Consider the following 26,188-nt stretch of genomic DNA (forward strand, 5'->3'; position numbering starts at 1 on the left):
AGGGAAGGGAAGGGAAGGGAAGGGAAGGGAAGGGAAGGGAAGGGAAGGGAAGGGAAGGGAAGGGAAGGGAAGGGAAGGGAAGGGAAGGGAAGGGAAGGGAAGGGAAGGGAAGGGAAGGGAAGGGAAGGGAAGGGAAGGGAAGGGAAGGGAAGGGAAGGGAAGGGAAGGGAAGGGAAGGGAAGGGAAGGGAAGGGAAGGGAAGGGAAGGGAAGGGAAGGGAAGGGAAGGGAAGGGCGGGCTGTTCCCGGCATGTCGGCACGTCCCGCACGGGAGCCGGGGCCAGGACGCTGCAGCTGCCTGCACAACGTGCAGCCTGTGTGTGGTAGGGCTGTGCTCGCAGCCTGCCAGCAGCCCGGCCGGGAACGCAGCGGGATGGCCGCTGCCAATGGGAGCCGGCAGGAACGAAGCCATGTGGGAAACTTAAAATGCAAGTGGAGCTGGGAGTGCGTGGCGAGTCCTCCCGGGCGCTGCCGGGGCTGGCAGGGCGGCTGGTTGCGGTTCCGACCCGGGGAGGGCTGTGCGAGCGGGCAGCGCGGCCGGGAGCGGGGCTGGGCTGAGCCGCCGACCCGCAGAGGCGTCTGCAGTACGCTGCTGTGAAGGGGATTAGACCCCACTCTGATCTCCACCCGTTTCATTTAGATACAAATCTGCAATCTGGATTTGAAGATGCTCTTTTAGCTGTTTCTGAAATCAGAAACAGACTCTTCAAGGCAGGAGGAACATCTATTTACATCCATGAAGTTCCTGCGTGTTGCTACCCTGTTCTTCATGGAGCAGAATATCGTTCGAATGTTCATTAAAGCAACGATAAACCGAGTTTATTTCCTGAAACCTTCCACATGCTAAACCCACCTAACAACGCTTTTAGGAATATTTTTCCCCATTTGATTCACTGAACTTTCCTTTAGATTTAGAAGCCTGTTAAAGCTATAAGAAATAACATTTAAGTCAATCTGTGGCAAAAGGTGACACTCCTTCCCAGGTGAGACTTCTTCAAATCTTATTTCCAAGGTGCATGGGAATTTCCGCCGAGCGCGGGCATCCCTGGAGCGCTCACAAGTGGATGGTTTTCAGCTAACAGCCCCATTCACACGAATACACACTTCACCCTCCCCAGCAGCCCTCCGCCGATGGGGAAGCTCCCAGCCGGGCAGGGGCAGAAGCAGCCGCCCCATCGGCTGCGCTCCCAGCGGGATGCTCGGGGCGGGGATGGGGGACGTTCCCCCCGGGGTGCCGGTCCCCCCTCCCCGCCGGGCTGAGGAAGCGGAGGGAGCCGTGGAGTTGCTGTGCATATTAATGAGCCGGCAGCGAGGGCAGCGGGAGCCGCTTTAAAGGAGGAGAAGGCGCGGCGGCGGCAGAGCGCAGGCAGCGCCGGCAGCCGCTCCGCCGGGAGCCGCTCCGCGCCCCTCCTGTGACCCACCCGGGACGGCGGCACCGGGGACACGGACCCCAGGCCAACAAACACATCCACCCCCGGCGTCTCCTTGGGTACCTGCTGGCTCACAATGAAGCTCCTGACAGCAGCTCTGCTCCTGCTCTGCATCGCGATGTGCTTAGCCAGCGCGGAAGGTAAAGCGGTTTATTCTGCTTATTCCCATCTAAATCTCTTTTCCCGTAATTTGTGCTTGTGTCTTGATAGACCTGGTTTGGGTAGAGCTATCCCTTGCACGGTGGAAAGGTGTGGTGTGCGGAGTCTGTGAGTAAGGGAGCTGCAAATTAGGTAAAGGTGAAGGAGAGGTAAAATACAAGGGATGAAGTTGTGTCTTCATTTGTGCCTTCAGTGCAAGGCAAAGAATTCACAGTGGGGCAGGTCATGCCATGTACTTCGTTATTCAGGAATAGAGCTCAAGCATCTCCTCTGAAACTGAGGGTGGTTTTCAGGGCAAATAGAGCAGAGCTCTATTCTCTATTTCAGGGTGTGAGGTGGTGGCACAGTCTGCGTTTTCTGCTGTGCACAAAAATGATAGTTAAAAAATACCCAGCTTTTGTCTGGCTATGACTGCACCACGGCTTCCATGCAAGGAGAAATTACTCAAAGTCCTACAAAGTCCAAGTGAGACACAAGTGAATGAAAGTAGCCCAGACATGCACTTGCTTGCTCGCTTTAAAGCGAGTTCTGACTCTTTCATTTCCTTTTGTTAAATACAATTATATTTAATCACAGCAGGTGCACTTTTAAAAATCTGCTATTTACAAAGTCCCAGAGCATATGTAGCGCTTTAAAACATATTTCCCAGAGAGTCACCGCCTTTTCCTGGTATATACCAAAGGAAAAAAATCTCTTTTTAAGATCAGCAACATTTTAAAAAGTCATCTTTTCCCACCAAGGCTTGAAAGAGCAAATTGAAGTTTTCCTGGATGCACACAGGCTGGAGGGGAAGGACGCTTGGTATGCAGGAAGCTTTGCAGGCGCATGAGAAAATGCTTTCTCTTGTAGGCGTGAAGTGCAAATGTTCAAGAAAAGGTCCTAAAATAAGATTCTCTAATGTACGAAAGCTGGAAATAAAACCGAGGTACCCATTTTGCGTGGAAGAGATGATTATGTAAGTTTTCCTTCATTTATTACTTTCTGTTTCTCTGTCAGCTGAACTGCTTCACCTTATCTGCAAGTTCCTTCTTTGTTCTTTGTTTTCCTCATGCCCTGGCATGCTAATTTCTGGGCATAGCAATTTGCTGCATCAGATTTAAAATTTTTTTAAAAGTGCAATTCTGACCAAAATCCCAGGTATCATTTTTGACACAATTTTTTTTATCAAATATGTTTTTCCAAAATGGGTAGCAGTAAAAAGATTATCACTAATTCAAGTGAAAATAGGGGGAAATTCCACTCCAAGCTGCCTGATACAACACTCAGAACTATTTACTCAAGTTATTCTGAGCATGCAGAATAAACATGAGCACAGTTTGGTCCGTGGTGGTTTCTGAAAGGAAGAGTTACCCCAGTCTGCATGGTACCAGAGGGATCTCCTTTACCTGCTGGGGTTACTCAGCATGTAATAAAATTCTTTCCTCGCAGTGTCCGTGCAAGTCAGGACCAATGCTGCTGTGAAATCTCAAACTGATGTAGTGGGTAACCAAGCTGAGGCAGGTACAGGGATTTTTTACATAAGTGGCTAAAAATGGAGAGTTTCTTTACGTTTTAAATATGGATGGGTTTGGCTTTTTTCCTGTCCTCTTTGGATATCATAAGATTCCCCCAACAAAGCACCATTCACCCAGCTCATGATGCAGCTGGACAAGAGCCAGAAGGGCAGATAGTCCAAAAGAACTGCACCGAGCCACGTAAGAGGGGGAAAAGTGTCCCAAGGTCAGCCACAGCCCAGGACACTAAGGAGTGTTTGATCCAGCATTGTGCTCCCCCATGGAACCCTTGGCAGTCGCTTCCCCACGGATCCCTGCAGGCTGCACACCCCCTCCAGCACCCTGCAGTGCCCACGGGCCGGGCACCGTCCCCCTGGCACAAAAACCACGGGACACACCACCGAGTGCCCACATGGAGCTGGCTCACCCGGCTCAGCAGAGGGCTCTGGAGGAGGAACGGAGATTCAGGGTTCCTTAGGCTTCCTCAGAGCCAGAGCAGCATCGCCGTGAGCAGCGCTGAGCTCAGGGAGCGGCACACCCACACCTTTGAAGCCCAAACCGGCTGATCGTGACCTGAACAGAAAAGTTCTTGCAGGGCAGCCCTGCCTGAATCAGCTCCTCACAGCTTTACTGTGTTTGCTTTGACCCTTCAATAGTAAAATGATGTCATAGCGGGACACTAACTCTTGGCATCCCACTCCAGTTATTTGCCCAAAAGCAGATGGTGACCAGGGGGTATGAAATAAATCTCATTAATGCAACATTTTAATTTCAATCAGAAATCTGAGAAAGCAAGAAAGCTATGTAGGAGCAGTTGCTTTTCCAGCCTGACAGGGCAGAGGTTGAGCAATACTATTCAAGGCTGAAAGTTGTCCTGGGTTTGCAGCAGCTGCTGGGACAGAACTGTCCCATCACTGTCTCATCACTGGGGGTGTCTGTTGGGCAGGCAGGGCAAGCTCGCTGCCATCATCACTTTTCCAGCTACCCTGATGCAGCCTGAACTCAGCACTGAAAGCACTGAAATTAATATTCTGGGAACCAATTTCTCCGGGAGTCTCTGGACACGGCACAGAGGAACCAAATTCCTGAAACTGAGTTTTTGTTGCTGCAGTGATCATCCAAAATGCGTTGTCAAAGCTGCGTCCCCTTCTGCCTCTTTAAAAGCTCTCATATAGCAGAAACATGATATAAATTATGTTGGAATGAGAAACAGTGGGTATGGGGAGTGCAGTTAGGGAGGTTTTGGCCATAACCCCCAGCAGAGCTGTGCCACAGGGTAGGAGACAGTTAAACTGACTCCTCAGTCTAGTCAAAACCTATCAAGATTCATGGTACACAGCAGTAATTGTGAGTATCTGTTTCCTGGAATGAGGGGAAGCAGAAGAAAACAGGAGGGGAGTTTAACTCCTTCTACCTGAAATGTTCTGAAACACCCCCAGCCATGTTTTGCCCCATGCCAGAGTGTGGGGATATGTCAGGCTGAGAGCTGGTGGGAAATGGCTCACAGCAGTGCCTTTCTCCAGGGGCAGTACAGGCAGTTCCCACACCAGCCTGGGATGAAAGGACCAGAGCCAGGATCCCTGAGGCCATGGAGACAGGGAATCTGTAGGCAGAGGTGCAGCCCCTCCATCCCTGCAGATGAGATGTGTGGGACACAGGGTGCTGGGGTCACAGATTGACTTGGGGTGTTTATCACTGCCCTGGAGGCATGAACATACTGGGGAGAATTTTGGCACAGGGATGCTCAGACACCAGGGTGAAGGCTCAAGCCACCAAGCCCTGGGCAGCAAAAGGGGCAAATCCCACTGGAGGAATCTTACTGGAGGTGTAAATTCTTGTGCTTCATCCCTTCTCCACCTCTCAAGCTCTTCTTGCAGCACATCCAGGCAACTGCTTACTCAGGCAGAAGCCTCCACAGCACCTCTTAGGCACATTCCCTTACATTTGTCAGACCAGCATCCCCAAAAGCAGGTCCAGGTCATCTCAGGGTGCCCAAACATGCTGCCACCAAACCCTGCATCCTTCAGGGACTTCTGAGAATGGCAGAGGACCATGGGGCTGCCTTGGGAACATTTCTGCTGTCCATCCTCCAGAACAAAAGCAGAAAACCTACGTGTGATGTCAAAGCAATGCATCTCAGCCTGAGGAAAGAGCCAGTTCTCCTGAGAGGCAAACCATGGATCTCTTCCTGCTGACACTGCAGATGGGTAAATCCAGAGTGTCCTTCACTGCTTCTGGTGCAAATGTAGGGCTTGCAGCTTTTCAGAGGTGTTCCTGCTCCTCTCCTGCAATTCAGCTTGTCCATCACTTTCTGCAAATGTCCTCTGTTGTCTGTCAGAAGAGAGAAATGCAAGTCAAGGTCTGGATCAGCCACGGCAGACAGCACAGCTGAGGTGGCTGCTGCATGGAGAAACCCTGCTCTGCCCTCACATCCCTTAAAACTCACATCATTCAAAGCTACAGGAGAACTCCCCTTCCGAAGCACACACTGCTCTCAGAGGAGTTGGCTGAGGACACCCTTAGAAAAGAGCTAGTCCATAGATTTTAGCATTGAGCCTTCCCTTTCTGATACCTGCAGCCATTAAAAGCTCTTCCATTGCTTCCCCATGCACTGGGGGAAACTCCACATCCTCCCAGAAAACAACCTGGAAATTACACCTTAACATTTTGTGACCTTAGCTGGAGATGAAGCAGATAAGAGGAGCAGGGAGGAGGGTTAATTGAATGGAAAAACCTATTTGAACATCTTGTAAAACTTGAAATTGGAATCTGATTCCACTCAGTTCAGTTCATGTAAGCAGCACATATTAATTTGTGAGGTACCAGGAGGGTGAGATGGGAAAGTCTGCAAGGCATTTTGTCTTTCTTTCTGAACCAAACCATAGAGTAAGCCCTCCAGTATACACAGGTATTTCTGGGTTTCTGCCATCATTATATTCACATCTCTGGCAGCATTAAATTAATTCCACTATAGGGTTTTAGTTAAACCAATGACTGTTTCTCCCTGTTACAGATGGTATTTCCAGAAAATTATTAATTCGAATACAAATTGTCATTGTGGGTTGGTTTTTGGATGTTGTCTGGGTTTTTTTTTTAATCACAAAATAAAAAGAAAACCAGAAAACTGCTCAATTTTGAGCCCCAAAAGTGGGGTGGTCTTGATGTTTCTGGAAAACTGTCCTGTTGGGACCCAGCTCCAGATCCCTCATGTCACCTCAGCTGTGGCAGCCTCACTGAGCCCTCCAGGAGGGAACCTCAAATGATGAAAAGACTTTTGCCACGTTTTGTCTCCCAGCATTCTTGGTCCTGACAGTAAGGGGACCCCAAACTGGCAAGGAGAGCAGGATCAGGTGGGGATCAGAGGCTGAAGCCCCCAGCGCTGATGCTGAGGCTCAGAGTGGCTGTTGGGCACACAAATACTCTGCCATGTGCAAGCATTTAAAATACTACAGAATTAAGGAAAACAATATTAAAATAATCAGTGAAGCAGTTCTGATCATTTCTCTTGGATGAAGTATTGTTGAGTGTAATGGAACTGTCTCCTCAAGCAAAGTCCTTGTGGTTGCCCGAATGAGCCCTAATTAAATTAATTAGGCTCAGAAGATGATATCTAACACTTAGGCAGAGCAAACCCACTGATTAAAACCAGCAGGAATGTTTTCATCTGGTACAACCTCAATGCCCTGCACTGAGGGAGAGCAGCTGCTCTGACCTTACCCAGCAAACTCAAAATATCTGAGTTTATCTCTGTGCCATAAAGCACAGAGCTGGAAAACCCTTGCCCTGCCCTGCTGGGTGAGCCCCCTGGCACGGGGTGGAGCAGGGGGCATTGTCACATCCCTGTGACCTGTCCCTTGCCTTGCAGTGTGACACTGTGGACGCGGGTCAGGGGGGAGCAGCAGCACTGCCTCAACCCCAAGCGCCAGAACACCGTGAGGCTGCTCAAGTGGTACCGGGTATGGAAGGAGAAAGGCAGGTGAGTCCCAGCTTGCTGAAAATGGGGGAGGATCTTGGAGAAAAATCAGGCAGCTAGCAGCATTCAGAGGTAGAAAAAATGGGAAAATGCACACGCTGGCAAATGCTCCATCCAGCACAGTGGATGCATTTCGTTACCAAAATTACAAATTTAAATGGGTGTTCTTGCTATTAATTATTTCCTGCCGCACGCACTTCTTGCTTCTATTTTGGCATTAGGCTGTTCTGACTAGAAATAGTAATTATTTTTGGTTAAAATATTCATCATCTGACGTTCTCAGTTATTTACATACACTCACCTCCCTTCTACGGGTAAAAATCCAAGATGAAAAGCTAAACTACTTTCACACAGTCACGAGAAAAGCAGTCAGGAGAGATGGAAAGAGTCCCACACCTCAATCACACCACCTCATCATCAATACTTAATGACGCAGGTATTTGCCAATTTTAACTAGCGCATCATTCCCAGAAAAATGATAATTTTCTGATAAAAATCTGACAGCTTCTTCTTTGTAAAGAGGGTTGGGGTATTTTCTAAGTCATAGGCAGAAGGCAGAGAGTGAGACATGAATTCCTGATGGCCAGTGGTGATGTCTGTCCCCATCTGTAATTAAGGGGAGCAGCCCAACTCCTGCCATACCTCCAGCCTCAGACAAGAAAGAGCCTTCATGCCCAGTACAGGTCCAGCAAACCCTCATCCTCCCCATTTGGTGAGGAATTTGCTCCCAGAAGTGAGCTCAAGTGAGGGCAGAGAGCAGCAGGCTCCTCTCCCTGCAGGTCCAAGAGTGCTAGCAATTGGCCCCGGTGGTGCCCAGGCCATGGCAGGGCACAGCAAGCCCCTGGCCATCTCCCCAAATTCCTGCCAGCTCCCTGCATCTGCTTCACAAACAGAGCACGTGGGGAAGCCCTGGCTATTGCATAACCACACATTTACACTCTTCTTCTGTTTCTTTTCTTTTTTTTTTTTTTTTTTTTTTTTTTTTTTTTTTTTTTTTACATAAGGCCATCATTAATGATGAAGGATGCCCAGCCCCAGGCTTGTGCCCTCAGGAAACACACAGACAGACAAGCCCATCAAGTTGTGCTGTCAGGAAATAATCTAGAAAAATGAAAGAGAATAATATTATCGCAAACAGATATTGTGAACACATTGTTTATATACAGCTCATGATAAGCTTTGACATTTGTATCTCAGATAGGGATTTTCCAGCATTTAAAGAGAATTAGTAGATGCGGATTTCTTCATGTAATTTACCCAGATTATCGTGGTGGAGTTTGTCACTCCCCACATGCCTCTAAGATGTGACAGTGTCAAAGTGCAACACTCCTCCCAGATGATTTATGGATACAAGTAGCAATCTGGTGACTGCTGAAGTCAATAACTTCCTTTCCAAATTACTCAGGCACAGGCTAAAAGTCTGGTTTTTGGGGTTTTACTGTTTTTGTGTTGTTATTATTTATTATTGTTATTTGAAATGGAGTTTTCAAATTCCTAATTTAAACACCCTGCTCTCGGCTCTTCTTTTGTTTAGGGTTTATGAAGAATAAGAGAAAGTGGTACAAGGAATGGAGTGGACTCCCTCGGCTGGTATAGGACTGAGCTCTACAGAAGATTATTTCTCTCTCGCAGACATAAGACACAAATTCTATATTATTATAAAGCACTTTTTACCAAGGGTCAGTTTTTACATTTTATAGCCGTATGCAAAAGGCTTCCAGATTTCACAAGCATCTGTTGCACTTCTGATTTCATACCCGTCTGCTCCGTACTGAAGTTAGGGAAACACATGCTTTTCATTTTAAAGAAGTACTTTTGGGAGTTTTTTTGGTTTTAATTATTATTCATTCATACTTCACTGTGATTGCAATCGGGCTTTATAAGCTCACTAGGCACACAGAACTGTTTGTGACGGTGTTGTACAGCCAGGACCCTCACCCCTGGCACTGGCAAAGCTTCAGGCTGGGGCTGCTGCTCGTGTTTGCAGCCTCCACTCAGTCAGGCAGAGCAGGGACCAAAGACGAGTTTGCTGGGGAAGATGCCACTGAAATGCTGTGGCTGTACCTGCAGAAGTGAGGTCCCTCAGCACCTCGTCAAGTGAGCGTGAGCATCACTCGTGTACCTCTTCTTTCATGGACTTGAGGTCTTGCTGCAAGGCGAAGCGTCCTGTATCTCCATTTAACCTCCCATGCATTAGAAAGCATTTCTAACTCATTTTTATTACTAAGAAAATATGTATTTTTTTCCAGCTGAAGCACTTAAAGAAAGTTTGTGGCTTCAGTACTGAGACATCTTAAGCTTCAGGACTATTGTGTATGTTTTCCTAGATTTGTAGCAACAACAGGAAAAGCCTTTAAAACGTACATTTTTATGAAAAATATGATAGGGCAAACATATAAATACCTATGTATGTTTTAGTCAGAATACATCATAGTCATTATTTTGAATGTAATACTTCAATGTTAAGCAGTGCATTCCTCTTTTTATTATAACAAAACTACCTTTTCATTTGTAAATACACTATAGGAAGTCTCCCTATATTATCTCGCTGTATAATGTACTGTACTGCTAAATTATCATATGCTATTTAAATGTTTGAAATATTTAGAAAGTTGCATGCAGATTTCATATTTCTTTCTAAGACAAATGAAAAACAGTAATAAAAAAATATTTAAAAATAAATACTACAATTGTGTGTAATTTTCCTTAAGCCATCAGGGAACTCCCGCCACTTTCAATCGCTTGGTAGCTGAATTGTTTTTTGTGGGGGGGAGAAAAGTAGATCAGAGAAGCTGATTAGAGACAGGACATCTTGATGACACTGGAATTAGAAAACATTATTCCAGTACAATTTACTTTCCTTTCTCATTTTAGAATTTGGACTTTAGCCAAACACTGAGGAATGCTGTGACATAAAGAAGGGCGATGCCATTTGCCTCTAACCACTGTTAGTGTTGTGTTAAGTAAACATAAATCAACAACTTCAGTTCACAGAAAACCACATAAAAAGTGATTTGGACAAGATCTGGGTTAGATTAGGGACAGTCATACAACAAAAGTCAGGCAACAAAAACCTGTGAGCCACCACCTCCTCTTCCTGCCCAGTTTCTGCCCTAGCCCACAGGGAACAACTTTGCACCCAAGTGCAAACACTACATCCTCCCCAGATAAAAGGAAGGCAACAGCTTGGATGGCAAAGCCAGCAAGAGTTTAAACACATGAAAAGCTCCTGGTGCTCCCTAACCAGCCCTGCTGGCCTTCCTGCCTGCTCCCAGCTGTGCTGGGGCAGCTGCACTGGGGCTGCTCCCGGGATCAGCACGAACTCAGTGACAGCAACCTCATCCTGCAGAACCAGGGCAATGCCTGGCCTCAGCTCAAGGCTTTCCTTTAATTCAGACAGACAAAATAGGGGGAAAAGTAAACATACTATACCTATATATAGCCTAAATTACTGAGATAAGCACCTGGCAGAAGTGGAGGAGAAAGAGGATTTCAAAGTAATTTCCTATTCTGCAAAAGGATGAAGACCAAGTTACAGATATCTATGAGTAAAAATCTGGAGAAATATCCCAGCATATTAAAAAAATTAAATCTCTGGGGATATCAACCACAGGGAGCTGTTTCTGGCTGAGCATCTGAACCCAGTCTCTGGGCAAACCCAGAGCTGAGATTGAGCCAAGGCGCCTCTCTCTTTCCTTGAATCACATTTTCACAAACCAGTTGTTTTACCTTGAGAAGATTTGATTTCAAAAAATGTTTCATTTTATTTAGTGACTACTGGGCAATATATTTCCTGGGAAAATATTGATATGGTTGCATAAGAGGTGGTTAAATCCACTGGGAATGGTGTGCACAGCTCTGACTGCCCAAGCACAGGACTCACTGGCTCATACTTCACAGGACAGAGCATGTACAAACGACTTAGCTCAGGTTCATCTGGAACACTCAGGAACAAGAACTAAAAACTTAAAGAGAAAAAACTGACTCTGGGCTGGTTTTCCCAAGCCTGTAAGCCTGCATCTCCAGGCAGGGTTGTTCATTTTCCAGGAACAAGAGGAGAATCCCTTGCTGTCCCTGATATGCAGTTGTAAAGGGAAATGCTGCATCAGAAGGTAACTGCCACACACAAAGCATCAGCCACTTTCCCTCAGACTTAAACATCTCTGCTAAAGCATTTAAATAAATATAATATACATATGTATATGTAGGTACTTCCTCCACCGAGATTTGGCAGCAATCTGAAGGTTTGGTTTTGTTTTCCCCAGCAGGTTTCAGGCTGTGAAGCAGCAGGAGACCCTCAGTGCAGCCCCCCTCACACACAGACCATACATTTGTGCTCTCAGACTGAAAGTGAAGCTGCTGACCTATGGTCTGAGCACACACCAGCCAGCCGTGACTGCTCCCCAGCTACCAATTCACCTTCCCAAGGGTCTGAACCTTTGCAGGGGAAGCAGGAGCCTTGCTTCATCCTGGGGTACAGCAGCAGGACACACGGACCCCACAGCTCCTTTACTTGCTGCACCACAGGTGTGTGAGCCCATCCCAGAGCCTCCAAAGAGGGCAGCGGGCAACTGCAAATCCAGCCTGCAAATCTGCCCCCTGGCACCCTGCAGGAGCACCCAGCCCTGCACTGGAGCCCTGCCCACACTCCCCATCCTTCTGGGTGCCCACAGGGTGCACCATTCCAAACCAGTGCTGTTAGATTTTATTTTAATAAAGGCACAGGCTCGCCCAGCAGCTGCAGTGAGAGGACACAATAGCACGGAGACCTGCCTGGCCTTTCCAGTGAGAGCACTTTGTGGGATTAGCAGTGTTACACAGAGCCTTTCACCACTTGCTTTGCACTTGTTCATATACAGTCTAGGTCAGTGATGGCCAAAAAAGTTTATTAAGAAACGAGGGCTGCTTGGTGCTCTGTGTGAGATGGCTCTCAGCAGCTCCTGCTGTGCCCCAGCTCCCACAGGCTCCCTAAATGGAGGCACAGGGCCGCACCAGACAGTGTCACACACACGTGGGGACCTTTCCTGAGCACGTCCGTGTGGTGGAAGTGCTGCCTCCACACCAGCAAAGCTTTATCAGGGCTGTGGGAGCAAACGTGGGGGTCAATGGCAAAGTCATTGATGGGGTTGGGGGTTTGCACTGGTCACCCCTGAGACCTGAGGGGGAAGTTGAAGGCAGTGCTACAGCAACACAAATGTTCCCTGAGCTAATTCAACAGCAGAGTTGGGTCCCTTCTGGGCCCACATTTCTAGAGAATAGGAACAAATGTGAAAAATGTTACTGTCCCACCATCCCACTGGGATCCAGAGCCAGGGAGCTGTGACTGTTCAAGGGTAGAGGGCCTCTGTGCACCCTGACATCACTGAACAGGTTCTATACAAGCCCAGAAAGAGAGCCCTTGCACTCTCCAAAACACACTTCCCTTTAAGTCAAATGGAGCTCCAGTCACATTTGGGGTATTTTTCCTCTAAAGGTAGTTTTCAAAATTGAAGCACTGAAATCCAGATGTGCCCAGCAGCTGAAGACCTCACGTATTCCTGGTTGTTTCAGCACCTTTGGGAAAAGATAAGATGGTTAGGGCTGAGTTTGGGCTTGAGATCTGGGAGGATGGACAGCCCATTTTGATAGTCCTGACTGCACCAAGGTCATGCCAGGGCATTTTGTAGGTCTTCCATGCCTGGTACTCATGCTGGGATTTGTTGTTCAGTTTGTTCCCTTCAGTGGGTTGGGGTGTTCATGGCCGCAACTGAAAATACAGGTATTTTTGAGGATTGCTGTTTGCAGTGCTCAATAACTCTGGGTTTGCTCCATCAGAAACTCTGTGTCTGTTAGTCATTGATTTCTCTCTGATCCTAAACCACAAAGAGCCAAGTGTTTCCTGGAAATTCCTTGTTTGCCTAGAAAGGCTGCACCCCATAAGCCTCCAGTTATCTTTGTAACCAGCCCACATTTCTGGCAAAGGTCTTCTCTAATTCCTTTACCCAGAATAGCATCAGGGATTGCCATTGCCTGAGAGACAGTGGATGCAGCTGCATTTGCAAGCAGCTCCAGGTGCTCAGAGTGATCAGTGGTGCTTGTAGCTATCAATACACACCTTACAGAAATATGAATTGTTTTCAAAATCCTGGCATCCAGGCAACTTGGAAAATCTCACAAATTTTTTGCTGTGCTTTCTGATGATGCATACCTGCATCTCTATGGAAAATGCTTGCAAAGATATTTGAAGTACAATTTCATAGAGAAAAAGCTGAAGACCTGAATTAAATGAGGTCACCATCCTTTTTACCCTCCAAGGCTTTTCCTTGGCCCATCACCTCTGCCATCCACCAGTGCTACAGCAACAGTCCCTGAGTCCTGCTACAAGTATTAGAGTATTTAATATCCAGTACAGTACAGATCCAGAAGTTGAGTTTTGAGCATTTCTATGAGCCAGCACTGCTTGAGGCAAAGCCCAGTGAGATCAAAAGGATGGCTGGGAGGCCCCAGCAGCCTGGGATTCAGGCCCCTTCCTTTCTCTCACCAGCACTTCCATGTCCAGCAGCTCCTTCGCCATGGCCATCAAATCCCAGCCCAGATGAATGTTCTGAAGGAGCAGTGGGGAAAGCAGGGCTGAAAGGACATCTAGTGGCAACCAAAAACCTTCCCAGTCAGCCAAGGGACACCTCCACAGCTGTCTGCATTATAAATCAGTTTGGAGCCTGCTCATTGTGCTGCTGTTGCTGGGAATGCTCTTCCCCAGCTCCACAAGAAAAACCTCAACTATTGCATTTGGTTTAGGAAACACCTCCAAAGATTTTTCAAGAAAAGAAAAGAAAAGAAAAGAAAAGAAAAGAAAAGAAAAGAAAAGAAAAGAAAAGAAAAGAAAAGAAAAGAAAAGAAAAGAAAAGAAAAGAAAAGAAAAGAAAAGAAAAGAAAAGAAAAGAAAAGAAAAGAAAAGAAAAGAAAAGAAAAGAAAAGAAAAGAAAAGAAAAGAAAAGAAAAGAAAAGAAAAGAAAAGAAAAGAAAAGAAAAGAAAAGAAAAGAAAAGAAAAGAAAAGGCAAAGCATCTGTGGTTTTGGGAAGCCTGCTCAGGGGATCACTGCCTCATATTATCTCATCAATTTGGAGCTTGTGCACTAAGGGAAAACAGAACACCTGGCTGCTCTGTCTACGGGAGCCACGTCCACCACACCAGCATGGGAAACTGGATTGCAGCACAACTCAGGGCAGACTCATTCCCAAAACACCTGCCCCAAATCCTTTAAAAACACCAGGCATTTCTGACCAATATGGTTTTCTTGCCCAGAGGTTCTCCCTCCTGCCACCTGCTCTCCAGCAAGCCCAGAACCCTGTATGGTTGCAATTCCTCTGGTGTTGCATTGCCCTCTTGTCCTCAGGTAGGTCCCTTTGACCTCCCAGCACCCAAACCCACCCGTGCACACTATCACCTTCAGCGCCTGAAGTGGAGAACTTGCTCCCTCCCTTTTGTGGGTACCAGCACAGCTCCATCCAACCAGCAGCACCAAGTCTGGATTCCTGGAGGAAATGCCTGCAGGGGTGTAACACACAGCAGAGTTTATTCTCTGAACACCCAGGAACAGGCTGCATTTCTGGTCCTGTCGCCAAGCTCTGAAGTGTTGGAATCTGAGGTATTGATGATTCTGAGATTGTAGAAAGTCTCTGTCTTTCAGCCCCGCTGCCAAAGCAGAAGCCATAATTGGTCTGTGCTGGTTTCAAGGTTGTTTATTCTGTTTATCTCTAACACGTTCTGCTGCCCTGCCCAGCTCTGTCCTGCAGGGCAGCGTGTGGGGCTCTGCCCTCAGTGGGATGTGACAAACATTAAATACCAGAAACTCCCTGGGCTGCATTTACAATAACGTGCCAATATCTGTCACCTACGTTGGACAGTGTGTCCCCAGCCTGAACCAACAGAAAAATGCCAACACCACAGTGAAACATGGAGGGCATGAAGAAGGAGAAAAAGGACAAGACACACCCAATTTCCTCCATCTTGTCCCCTTTGGACTCCTAATCTAGAATCCTAAAATTTTACTTTTGCACCTGTGCCACACTTAATTATTACTTATATCAAACACTCAGAGCTGGTAATTCATCCTGTAAGATTGAAACCTATTTTCCATGGACAGAGATCACAGACAGTGTCTCTGGGGCTCTGTCCAGGGGGGTTCCTGATCCCTGCCAGGGTCCCAGACCTGCCAGGGCAGCCAGAGGGAAGCCCTGGATTTCCACACTGAAGTATTCAAATCCCTTTGGCTTTTCTCTCCTTTTTTGCCTGTTTGTGCTGTCAGCTCCTTGGGCTGCTCTGACGACACACGTGGAGGGCGTCCAGCCCCACAGGACCCGGCAGGGAGCAGTGACGTGACATGAAGTGACAGGAGAGGAGGCAGGCAGCCAAGACCTGCAAAATCACCATGCCTGGCCTTTTGGTTTTCCTCGTGCTCAGTAAAGGATGTTAGTGAATTCCTCTTGAATGGATTTCAGAACCTCCTTCAAGGAAAAAAAAAAAAATAATCCTTTTCAAGTTCGCTTAAGGCTGATAATTATAGGAATAATTATGATTTATTCCCATCATAAATCTTGTAAGAGGAAAAGGGTTTTGAGGTTTGCGAGATTTGCTGGATGACAAAAGGAAAACACAGCTCTAATTGCTCTTCTTTGTTGTGTTTAATTAAGGATTCTGAAGCAACTGATCTCAGGGTTTTTTTCATGGTTAGAAACCTGCAAGAAAAAGAAAATCTTTCTGCAGAGGCACCAATCAAAGCTTTGTTGGGTTACTAGGCACTAAGTGTGCTACATCTGAACACTCAGGACACCCAGAAAAAGAAGCTTATTAAAGGAAAAGAAATGCTACAACAGGCTTCTTTCCACCACCACCCCCCCACTTCCAGCAGGCCTTGGCAATTTTGAGCTCACTTCTAATCCTGGAAGAAATGTCTTTTGTCTTTACCCCCTCAGCATTTTTACCTCATTATTGACCATTCAATTGTCTTGCACAAAAACACTTCTCCATTTCTATTACCTTCATAATTCCACCATTTACATATTTCCTTGTGGTTTGCTCCAACTTCCGTTTTTTATCTCTCCAGACTTATCACTTCTGTGACCACATCAGGAAAATCAAGCCAGCCCCGAGCTCCTCAGCTCCTTCCCTGGGCCAGCAATTCCCAGTCAAGCACCACTTCTCCCCAGCAAGAACCAGTTTGCCAAGTGCTACCTCTCCAATTCAAAGTGTAAGTGACTGGCAGGGTGTTCCCTCTCCATTTTTGTGCAACAGCTGAAACAGCTCTGCCAGGAAAATCCAGTTCCTCATTATAGCAACCAGTGTCAAATCATCACGTGTGGCTCTGAGCGATGCCACCAGCCCACGAGTATGCTCAGCCAAGGCTGCAGAAGTTAAGGAATAAAAAAAAGGCAAGAAATCTTTGGGATTGCTTTCAGCCTGAAGGCACTTGGGACAGTGCTTTTGCAGAAAGCATTGGTGCTTGAGAAGCGTGGCTGAAAACAGGACCAGCACAGAAACACAGAATATTCTGAGTTGGAAGGGACCCACATCATCGAGTCCAACACTCACGTTAATGGTCCTGTGAGGAAACAAAGGTTTGGGCTGCCCAGAAGGTAAAATCCCAGCACTTCAACTGCACAGAACATCCTAAACAATGATGCCTTGAAATGCTGCTCTACAAAGGGAAAATATCAGCTTTAAAGGAAAAAAAAAAAAAAAAAACCCAGATTTGTCATGATGTTTGGGAAATGTTCCTTTAGGGTCAGGAGAAAAGGACAAAGGGAAACACTGAATTTAGCTAAAGATTTTTGTGGAAAATAAAAAAAACTAATAATAAAATAGAAATGAAGAATAGCCATAAAACAAAGGATGGGAAACAATAATTTTTTCCGTGTTATAGGATATATTTCCCCACTTACTTGAAGCAGGTGCCTGGGTTTTCCAGCAGAGCCTCTGCACAGGGTAATCCATCCCGGCCACTGCCGGGAGAGCAGAGCCAGCTCCGAGCTGCAGCTTAGTGGAGGTTGACACCTTGTGGCAATTCCCATCACTTACAAGTCAGAAAAGCGGTTTTTTTTTTTTTCCTTTTTTTTTTTTTTCCTTTTTTTTCTTTTTTTTTTTTTTTTTTTTTTTTTCCCGGTGAAGATGGTGGCTGGAGTTCATAGCCACAGAGCTAAATTCCCAGCACCTGGCATGTCATCTGTGGGGTAGGAGTCTGGGGTCATTCCCAGTTTAATGAAGATAAATAACACCAAACACTGAGAATGATATAAAAATAAATCCAAGCCATATCCTATTTGTTTCTGGGGGAAAAATAAAGAAAAGGAAAAAAACATTCCTTGGGATAGCACCAGCTGTATATACACAAGGCCCACAAGACAAGAAATAAAAAGTAATCTAGTGAAAGATATTTCTCACCAATTTTTCAGTCTAATTGGATCCTCTCCTGTTTGCACAGTGGGGTAAGAGAAGCAGAGCCCTGACTGACTCCAACAGCTGCTTTGGAGAAGTGAAGCTGCACCAGCTCCAGAGAAAACATCTCTATATTCTGTTTATTCCAGAATGGAAATAGCTCAAGACCTGCCCTGCATTAAACGTGAGGTGAAGGAAAAAATGCCTTGGGTTTTATGCCTTGGGTTTAAGAAGAAGTACATTCACTTCTTTGTTTATAATTAGCTATTTTAACACCATTTACTACATGCTTAAATTGGAAGAGAAAGCCACATCCCCTCACCAGAGGCCCAGCAGAAACATGTCAGACAAACTTGTCTCCCCTCATTAGCCAAGCACTTGTTTCAAAGGAGCTTCTTATTGTGGAAGTGCATCCAGCCCCAAGGGGAAAAAAACTTCACCTAGGACAACATTTGCTTTCCCTTTATCATGCTGCTCCATTGTCTAATTTCCTGACTACTGAATTACTGCATATTAGAACTAGTACTTTGTACTTACTTGGCATTTTACCCCTTCAAGCCATTCCAAAATGTGAATTAGCAGGCCTAGAACCCAGAGCTGCACTAGCAGACAAATGTTCAGGGACTGTAAGGGCTGATATATACCTTGAAAACTATTCTTTCCATTTAACTGTGAGGCAGACTTAGCTGCATGCCCTGATCCTCCACAGTCCCACTCCAGGCACAAAGCACAGCACCTCAAGTGTCTTCCTGGAAAATTTTTCCTTCCCACTCTCAGCCCAGTTCAGCTGCACCATTTTGCACTGGTGCCAGCAAACACAGCAGTTTGGACCCAAATGCTGCTTGAGAGTTTTCAAGGGCTGTTACACTTGCAGTTTAACACTATTATTTTTCTCTTCTCTTTATACCTGGAGGCATTATCATAAAGAGCTGCTGAGAGAGATGGTTCCTGGCTGTGAGCATGGTGCTGAGCAAGATGGACTCCCTCACCTTCCCAGCTGCTTTCACTAAAAAGGATGAAATTCAGACTGGAATTTCAGCTGTTCATACCTGTGGGTTTGTCCCTGGAAAATGGGATCTTTAAGGCATATATTGCACGTGTAATAGTAACATAAATGGTAAGTTAAATGGATAACCAGAGGCCATTTAAGTCAGTGCAAAGGGTTCCTTTAAATTCCAGAAAGCAGGGCAATTCTACACCTTATGTAGCACATGCTGAGATGCAAAGCTTGTCCCTGCATGGCCGAATTTGCAGCACTGAGCCTTGGGGTGTCACCCTTGTCCCTCTCATGGCCAGGGTCGCAGGACCTGCACCCCAAAGGGTCACGCCTGGGGTCAGGGTGCAGGACCCTGAGCCCAGAACTGTTGGCTGGAGCTGTCTCCTCTCCTTTCCCACCTGCCCGTTTTGCCCGGGCTCTGAGGCTCCTGCAGGCACTGTCAGATCCCTGCCTAGCCCTCACATCTTGTTTGGGGTGAATTCACCTGTTTGTGGTTTTTTTTGTTTTTTTTTTTTTTTTACTTGAGGAATTGTCAGCTTCTTCCTCACTAATATAATCTTTTACTATATATTGCCTCTATTTGTGTATGCAATACGTCCAGTTCCCTTTGAGGTGAAAGACATCTGGATGATTTCATACTGATGTCCCTTTAGAGAAAAACCTTTCCTACCTGCCCCAACAGCCTGGAAGTGGATGCACTTCAAAATGGCTCCGCACTTAAAACCACGTGAAGCATATGAAATTTTTATGTACATTGTGCTCTAATTGCTGGGGCAGAGCAGTGTGTGAGGTGTGACAGGGAATTTTGATCAAGGCTCCCTGGGAGTGCAAGTGACCCAGCCTTCCTCTCCTATTCTGTGTGCAGAAGTGCATATGTATCTAAAATCAGCATCATCACAGGAGCTGCACGTGTGCGTGTGTGTGACTGTTCCTGCACACATCTGAGGGTGCAGGGGACATGGGGACGTGGCTGGGTGCACATGTGGGACACGTGTCTGTGTGGCCCATCCATGGGGGGGCTGCTCCCCAGCCTTGCCCTCCCACCCCATATCCTGGGGAAGGAAGCAGGCAATTCCCTTCGGGTGCAACCCTTGTCCGTACAAAGCCAGAGAAGGGATTATGACAGGGATTAACATTTTAAACTCCCCTTCCAGACCTACTCAATCAAAGATCCTCTGGCCAGTAATCGTATTTCTGTCCTGGGATTATTGCGTTCCTGAGTCCAAACCTCAATTTCAGGAGAAGTTGGGGACAGCTCCCCTGCCCAGTGGCTGTGTACCCCAAATTCCCTGGGTGGGGGCAGAAGCTTCTACATTTGGGTTTTCTTCCTTTTTATAGCCATTCTCTCCAATTTGCCTGCCAAGGTCAGGAGAAGACTCTTTTCTTGTCGCCTGCCTCCTCCTAATTCCCAGTAATTTATCCCGTATTAAAACTCCCTTAAGGAAGAATGGCCCAGGACCCAACACCTGCTATGCAAATGGCAGCAAATCCCCGGCCCCTGAGCCATCCTCCCGCCTGCAGGGCTGCATCCTGAGCCCAACGGGACCCCAGAGCTGAGTTCAGGCTCAATCTCACCCCCACACCATGGTGCTTAAATCTTTCAGGTTGTCTTTGCCCCTCCTAAGCAGAATTATTGATATGGAAGATAGAGAAAAAAAAAAAAAAAAAAACCCTGAGCATGTAGTTAAGCTTCCTGGTTTGGATGCAGTGGGGGGATTTCTCCTGCAGGGCAGTCAGTGAATTTTGTCCCTTTCTTTTAGGATAAGTATTCTAGTTTCAATTAGCAAAATATAAATCAACAAAATAGGGACAATTGTGGGGGGGAGAAGGTGGAAGGGGAAAAAGAAGAGCAGAAAAATCTCTTGCACGGTATAGGCGCGGGAGGAAAGAGCTTGTTTCTCAGAGGTGACATCCTAATCTCATTTCTCCCAGTTAGTGTGGTAGCCAGGAGACTGGGGAAGGGCCGGGCAGGGAGTGTGCCCCAGCAACACGACCACACCAGGAGGGTTTGGCCCTTTTTATTGGAGAACTTGGATTGGAGCTGTTGAAACTTTGTGCAGTCGGTTGCATTCCCAGGCACCTGCACCCCACACCAGGTCCAGCCCCTCTCCCCGGGGGTTCCCATGCTGGGGAGCCCCACAGGGACCCCACAAGCCCCTCTGTCTCCACGCTTTCTTTGCATGGTCCTTTACCATGATCACACATTTCCCAGCCCTGAGCTCTTGAGTGACATTTGGGCTATTATTCAAGGAGATAGATTGTTTGGCCTGAAGATGCATTGTTTGGGCTCCTCATAAAAGAAACAAGTTAAATGCCGCGGCTACCACACACAAAAATGACTCCTCTGGCCATAAAACCAGTGGGACAAGGAAGTGGCTGTAGGAGTCAAACATAATTGATGCTCAGAAAGATGTTATAAATAATCTGCGACGAGTCCTCTCTCATGTGCCTCAAAACCACAGAAAGTGGCACTTTTTTTTTTCTCTTTATCTCCCCTTGAATTCAGAAGCATAATACACCGTGAGCACCAATAATTGATGTATGTTATAATTCTTCATTACCCTATCAGTAGTCTGGGAAAATTGGAAGAAAAGAAAATGCCAGAAAGTTATGGTAAAACTTAAGATGCGACAGAAGTAGCTTTCTTTGCTCATGCTGTGAGTGTTTGAATAAGAAGAATGTCCCTGCACTGTAACAAGCTAAAAGAATGAGGAAGACAAAGGATTTCACGAAAAAGGTTTAGATAGAAGACAAGGCAAGTGAAACTGAAAGGAAGGGAAAAAAACCATTTACAATGGAACAATGCATGTACTAATCGCTTTGATATATTATACAAACCCAAAGACCCAAAACATTGTGTAATTATTTATAAATGACTTCTCCACTCCTGTGTATAATACCACAGAAAGAATAAAACTGCAGGCTACTCTCTAAACTATTTCTAAATAGACCTAGCTCAAAAGGAAGCAGAAGTGTTTGAAAAAAAATAATTAATGGTTGATTTTATGGTTGTCTCATTAAAACATTTTAATTACAACAAACAAAATACATTTGTGCTTGCAGGGAACAATCGTTTACCAACTCAAACCCCCCCTTTCAAAGAGAAGCAAAATGTTACATCACATGTTTAAAACCTGAAAATAAAGCATTCCCACTATTTCTGCAGATCCCCCAGGAGGGGTTGAGCCCTGGCTGCAACTCCCAGGCAACTTCTGCAAATCCTGCAACTTGTGCAGGGTTTCAGGGAGGATTTGGCTCGCTGGGCCAGGAGCCCTCTGCTGCGTGGGGACACTCACTCCCTGTGATGCCCCTGTGCTCCCCACCCCAGGCAGCCCCTGGCACACAGCCCGAGGCCTCACACTGGCCACAGGCAGGTAGGAAAAGAGGCCAAATCCTTTACAGAGCCCTTGAGCTGCTCCCAAGGTGCTTCCCTGGCAGGAGAACTGGCTCCTGCTGCAAAAGGGGTTAATGCAGCCTCCCTGCAGGCTGAGATCCCTTTCAAATACTGGGTTCCAGGGCTGCCCATTAGGGAGCAGCCAGAGCATCAACCCCTGAACCCCCCGTGGGCCTCGGGCTGGGCACTGTGAGGTGACCCCAGCAGGTGGAGGGTCCCAGGAGCACAGCACTGCGTGTCCATCCCTGCCCTCACAGCCCTCACCCCACATCTGTCCCACACCACGCTGGGCAGACACCACTGGGCTCTGCACCATGTCCAGACAAGCACCAGGAGACAAGCTTCCCACTGAACCATCTCCTGGTTTTCTACCTGCTTTTAAAATCCCTGCTGCATCCCCCCAGCATCCCCGGGGGTGAGGGAGCAAGATCCTTCCTTTACTCCTGCAAGGCACCGGGTCCAGCTTTCTGCTCCAGTGATGGCTCTGCCATCAGCCCTGTCAGCTCTCCAAATTTGGTTCAAGCACTCTCCACAGGCAGCTCTGCCTCCTCTTTCTGGCCATGCTTTCAAACAATGAGGGAGCAAAAAAGCAGTATTCTCCTGGTTCATTTGTTATTTTGCCACTCATCCCAAGAACTCATCATTAGTTCAAGACCTCTTGTAATAATGGAACAAAAGAGAGTATGCTGAGTTGCTGTAACGATGTGAACTTTAAGATCTGAAAAAAATTATGTACCTCTAACTTCTCTGAAGCATTCCAATTGTAGGAGCAGTTTTACTGTCATTTCCAGCTGCTCACTTCCATGCTTGAAGAGTGATGCTAACACTGGTCTAATGACCAAAATTCTGGTTTGGTTAGAAATGTAAAGCTGAATAACATGGATTTTTATTTACTTTTACAGGGTACAACAAACATTCACCAGGGAATGGACTTCTCATGGACTGGCTTTTTCCTTGAAGGAATAGTGCATTCTGAGAGCTGCAGGGAGCCTTGTGGCACATTTTCTCCAAAAGCTCTTCCTCCATCTTTATTCATCAATTCCTACTTTTTCTGGAGCCCAGCCATGAGTGAGACCCTACACATGCTGTCTCAACATGAGGGCAGAGGAGCAAGCTTCATGCTCGAGGTCTTAGAAGTGTTAAATGTGCTGCATGGAAGTGTACCCATGACAATTTGGATTTTGGATGAGCAGTTTGTCATCATTTGTAAGTCAGGATGGGCTGATTCAGATGCACTTTTGCAGTTTTCATAGTAAAAATTACCATTTGAATATTTTTTCCTCTCACTTTTTTTAAGTGCTGTCTCTCAAAGAAAATGATGAAGTGTTTCTGAAAATTTCCTTTGAATTTAAAATATGAAATTAATAGCATCCATGAGTGCAGCTGAGCCCAGCTACATTTACATTAAGGTGGAAAAATTGATATCAAAGTCTAAAACTCAGAATAAGGCCATCCCATCAGTTAGATGCTAGCAACACACTGTGTGTTTCTTGAAATCACTAGTCCTGTTTAATTTTGGAATTTTTTATTTTCCTGTCCCAGAAAACTTCACATAACTTCAGCAGCTGACTTCCATAGGAGCAGGCCCATAAGGTGTAGGAGCTATTATCTGTGTTGGCTGAATAATTTATCTGCAAAATTAGTAGACTGCCTGTGATAGAACTGGTTGAATTATTCATCGGGAATAAATTATCCGAGATATTTAGCACTTCTTTCTGTTTGCGAAGGCTTCCTGAAACAATTCTGGTTCTGTGAATGCATTCGTTATTCATAAGTACGCAGTGAATAGATTATGCAAACAAATTTCAGCCTATGGGTTGTTTGTGAAACATTCACTTCAGCCCTGGCTATTCATGGCTGTGACTGATCACAGAGACACATGGTGCTCTCTCCCCTCCTTGATTGGAGCACAAACTTTTAAAACAAGAGAATAACAAATGACAAACTGCAAATGATGGATAAGGACTAATGAATAATGCGCTTTCACTGCAAACTTTCAGACAAGTGATCGGTTGTGCCAAAGTCTGTGGAACTCTAGGGAATCATAAACATTTTAATGAATAAACTATTGACTGCTCAAAGACAACTAAACAAAAGACAATAAAAGTGTTGCAGACAACACTGGAGTTTATATCACTATATATAAAATGCACAGTAACAAAAGTTGAACGCTTTTTGCCATATGCTTCCATAACCTTTAAATTTTGGGTCCCTTCTGGCTTTCTCCTTAGTGCTGGAAACTCCGCCGTCGGTCTCTGCCTGCTGACAGAGCCCTCTAATTGTGCCGTCACTTAAGGACATGAGTAACTCAGTGAAGTGGAACTGCTTAGCGCAGAAAGTCACTTATGTATGCAGAGGCCCTAAAAACATCAGCCTGATTGCAGGTCCGGTGATTGAGAGAGCCCAGTCCCTGTCGGGAGCAGCCTGCCCCCCCTCCGTCGCCTGCCGTACCTGGGAATATTGCACAGCCCCGGTCTGCAAGCGGATAAAGACGTAAAAAGCAGAAAGCGAGCTGATCCTGCAAGCTCGGCCACTGCCAAACTACTTCTAGATTGAGACTCGTTAATATTCATCACCCAGGGCTTTTTGGATTGCTCACTTCTGTGCGTGATCTTCTTGGCACAAAGAAGGTTGTTTGTGGCAGTTTGCTGGTGTCGTGGGTCATCGCAAAGCGAGGAGGAAAAACGGAAATAATTCTCATAGAATTCCTCGCTCAGGTTCAAGTAAAGAATGGTTGCTAAGAACTTTAAATGCAGAGATATACAATTATTTATGCTGTCATTTTTCCCTGTTTATAAAAGATAAAAGTCAAATAAGAAAATCAAAGGAGGGGGGATCAATCTACATTTTGTGTAAGGGGAAATCAGGTAAATACATGTGGATTTAGGCATAGGCACCTGAAAATGGCTATTGATGGGAGGTGAAACTGAAAACCTTCGAGGGACACAAGTACCTGAGTGCTGACAATGGGGCTTCTTCCAAGCAGGGAGAGCAGGATGCAAAGAGCCAGATGTCAGAATCAGGAAACTTTTCAGCCACTTACAAAACTCTGGCTTCCCAAAATGTGAGATAGCGATACCCAAGTACTGAATGGGGGCTAGCAGAAGCAGCAAGAACTTTGCAATCAAAACAGCACAGTTCTTTGTTTTTATCCAGATAAAGAAGAATTTTATCTGTGCATTGCATATGCAGTGTGTATATGTGTATATACAGTGTATATATGCTGTGATTGCAACCATCAAAGCTTACAAAATAAATGTTCTTTGGAATTTTTAACTTTCTGAACACCTGCAAAATCCTTTTCAAAGAGAAGCGCGTGAAAGCCAAAGCGCGTGTTGACATTCACCTGAGAAACGCGGGAGGGGAATATCCGCTTTGAGTTTTATCATTTTAGAGCATTTTCACTTTGCTGCATGTAGAAAAACCGCAAGGTGCAACGAAAACCCGACAAAATCTTCCGCCCGCATCTGGCTGGGGAATAACCCGCGGCTCATCCTCTGGAAACCCAGATTAACCTTTTTCTTTCCCCAAGCCCCCTGCTCGCAGCGGTTTAAACTCACGCTGGAGCCCCTCCGGCCGGAGCGGGACGGTGACCCCTCCACCCCGCGCTGAGCCGCGACCCCCCTGCCCCGCTTTGTCCTGCCGCCTCCCTCCCGCACGCCGGGGGGACAAAGCGGGGGGACCCCCCTTCTCTCCCCCGTCCCCCGGGGGCGCGGCAGATGCGCGGCCGCCCGCGGTAATTGCGGGCACGCTCCGGAGGGCGCGGCGCACGGGGCCGACCTGCCGCCTCGGCGCGGCCCCGCGGGGCGGCCACGGGGCCATTGTCCGCCCGCCGCTATAAGAGCGGGCGGCCGCGCCGTCGTGTGCCAAAGCCGCCGCTCACACGAGCGGATCGCAGCCCGCAGCACTTCAAAGCCACGCGCGGTCGCGTGTCCCCCCGCCCCGCCTTTCCCCGGGCTTTGGCTTTTTTTTTTTCGCCTTTTTTTTTTTTCCTTTTTTGTTTTTCTTTCTTTTTTTTTTTTTTTTTTTTTTTTTTTTTTACACGGCGCTGTGTCCCCTGCTTTTCCCAATAGCGGCCAGCTCGGCTCTTTCCTCTCTGTGTTTTTATACCGTTATTGCTTAACCGCATCCCCGGGAGTGCCTTTCCATGTGAGTACGGGAGCGCCGGCACCTGCCAAACACCCGCACAGCCATCCTCTTTCTTATATTTCGTTTGTTCCCTTGCCCCCCACCCCTTCCCCGCCAGCTTCGCACCTTCCCCTTCGCTCCCCCCTCCATCCTCCCCTGCCCCGCCTGGCAGTGACGGGGCTCCGGCTTCTCTCCCGCAGG

General features: G+C 46.7%; 1 protein-coding gene and 1 long non-coding RNA gene across 2 annotated transcripts; one reads left to right on the top strand and one right to left on the bottom strand.

The window, feature by feature from the left end:
• The first annotated feature begins 1,201 nt into the window (after positions 1-1,201).
• Positions 1,202-9,736, top strand: CXCL14 (C-X-C motif chemokine ligand 14). The gene is made up of 4 exons (XM_021549474.3): positions 1,202-1,569; positions 2,438-2,543; positions 6,947-7,057; positions 8,589-9,736. The coding sequence occupies exons 1-4, from the start codon at positions 1,506-1,508 to the stop codon at positions 8,602-8,604; spliced, it is 297 nt and encodes a 98-aa protein (XP_021405149.1). The 5' UTR covers positions 1,202-1,505; the 3' UTR covers positions 8,605-9,736.
• Positions 9,737-13,416: 3,680 nt separating this feature from the next.
• LOC144247146 (uncharacterized) lies at positions 13,417-17,024 on the bottom strand. Its single transcript, XR_013340842.1, has 3 exons — positions 16,976-17,024; positions 14,482-14,582; positions 13,417-13,637 (listed from the first exon to the last, which is right to left on the bottom strand). It is a non-coding gene; the product is annotated as an uncharacterized LOC144247146 (long non-coding RNA).
• Between the last annotated feature and the right edge of the window lie 9,164 nt (positions 17,025-26,188).

The sequence above is a fragment of the Lonchura striata genome, chromosome 15 (genome assembly GCF_046129695.1).
Source record: "Lonchura striata isolate bLonStr1 chromosome 15, bLonStr1.mat, whole genome shotgun sequence".
In the NCBI taxonomy this organism is placed as follows: domain Eukaryota; kingdom Metazoa; phylum Chordata; class Aves; order Passeriformes; family Estrildidae; genus Lonchura; species Lonchura striata.

Excerpts from the sequence above, each read along its gene's own strand:
- CXCL14 (XM_021549474.3), top strand. The coding sequence starts at position 1,506 with ATGAAGCTCCTGACAGCAGCTCTGCTCCTGCTCTGCATCGCGATGTGC. Across the intron at positions 1,570-2,437 it reads GTGCTTAGCCAGCGCGGAAG|GCGTGAAGTGCAAATGTTCA; the intron begins GTAAAGCGGTTT and ends TTTCTCTTGTAG. Across the intron at positions 2,544-6,946 it reads TGCGTGGAAGAGATGATTAT|TGTGACACTGTGGACGCGGG; the intron begins GTAAGTTTTCCT and ends CTTGCCTTGCAG.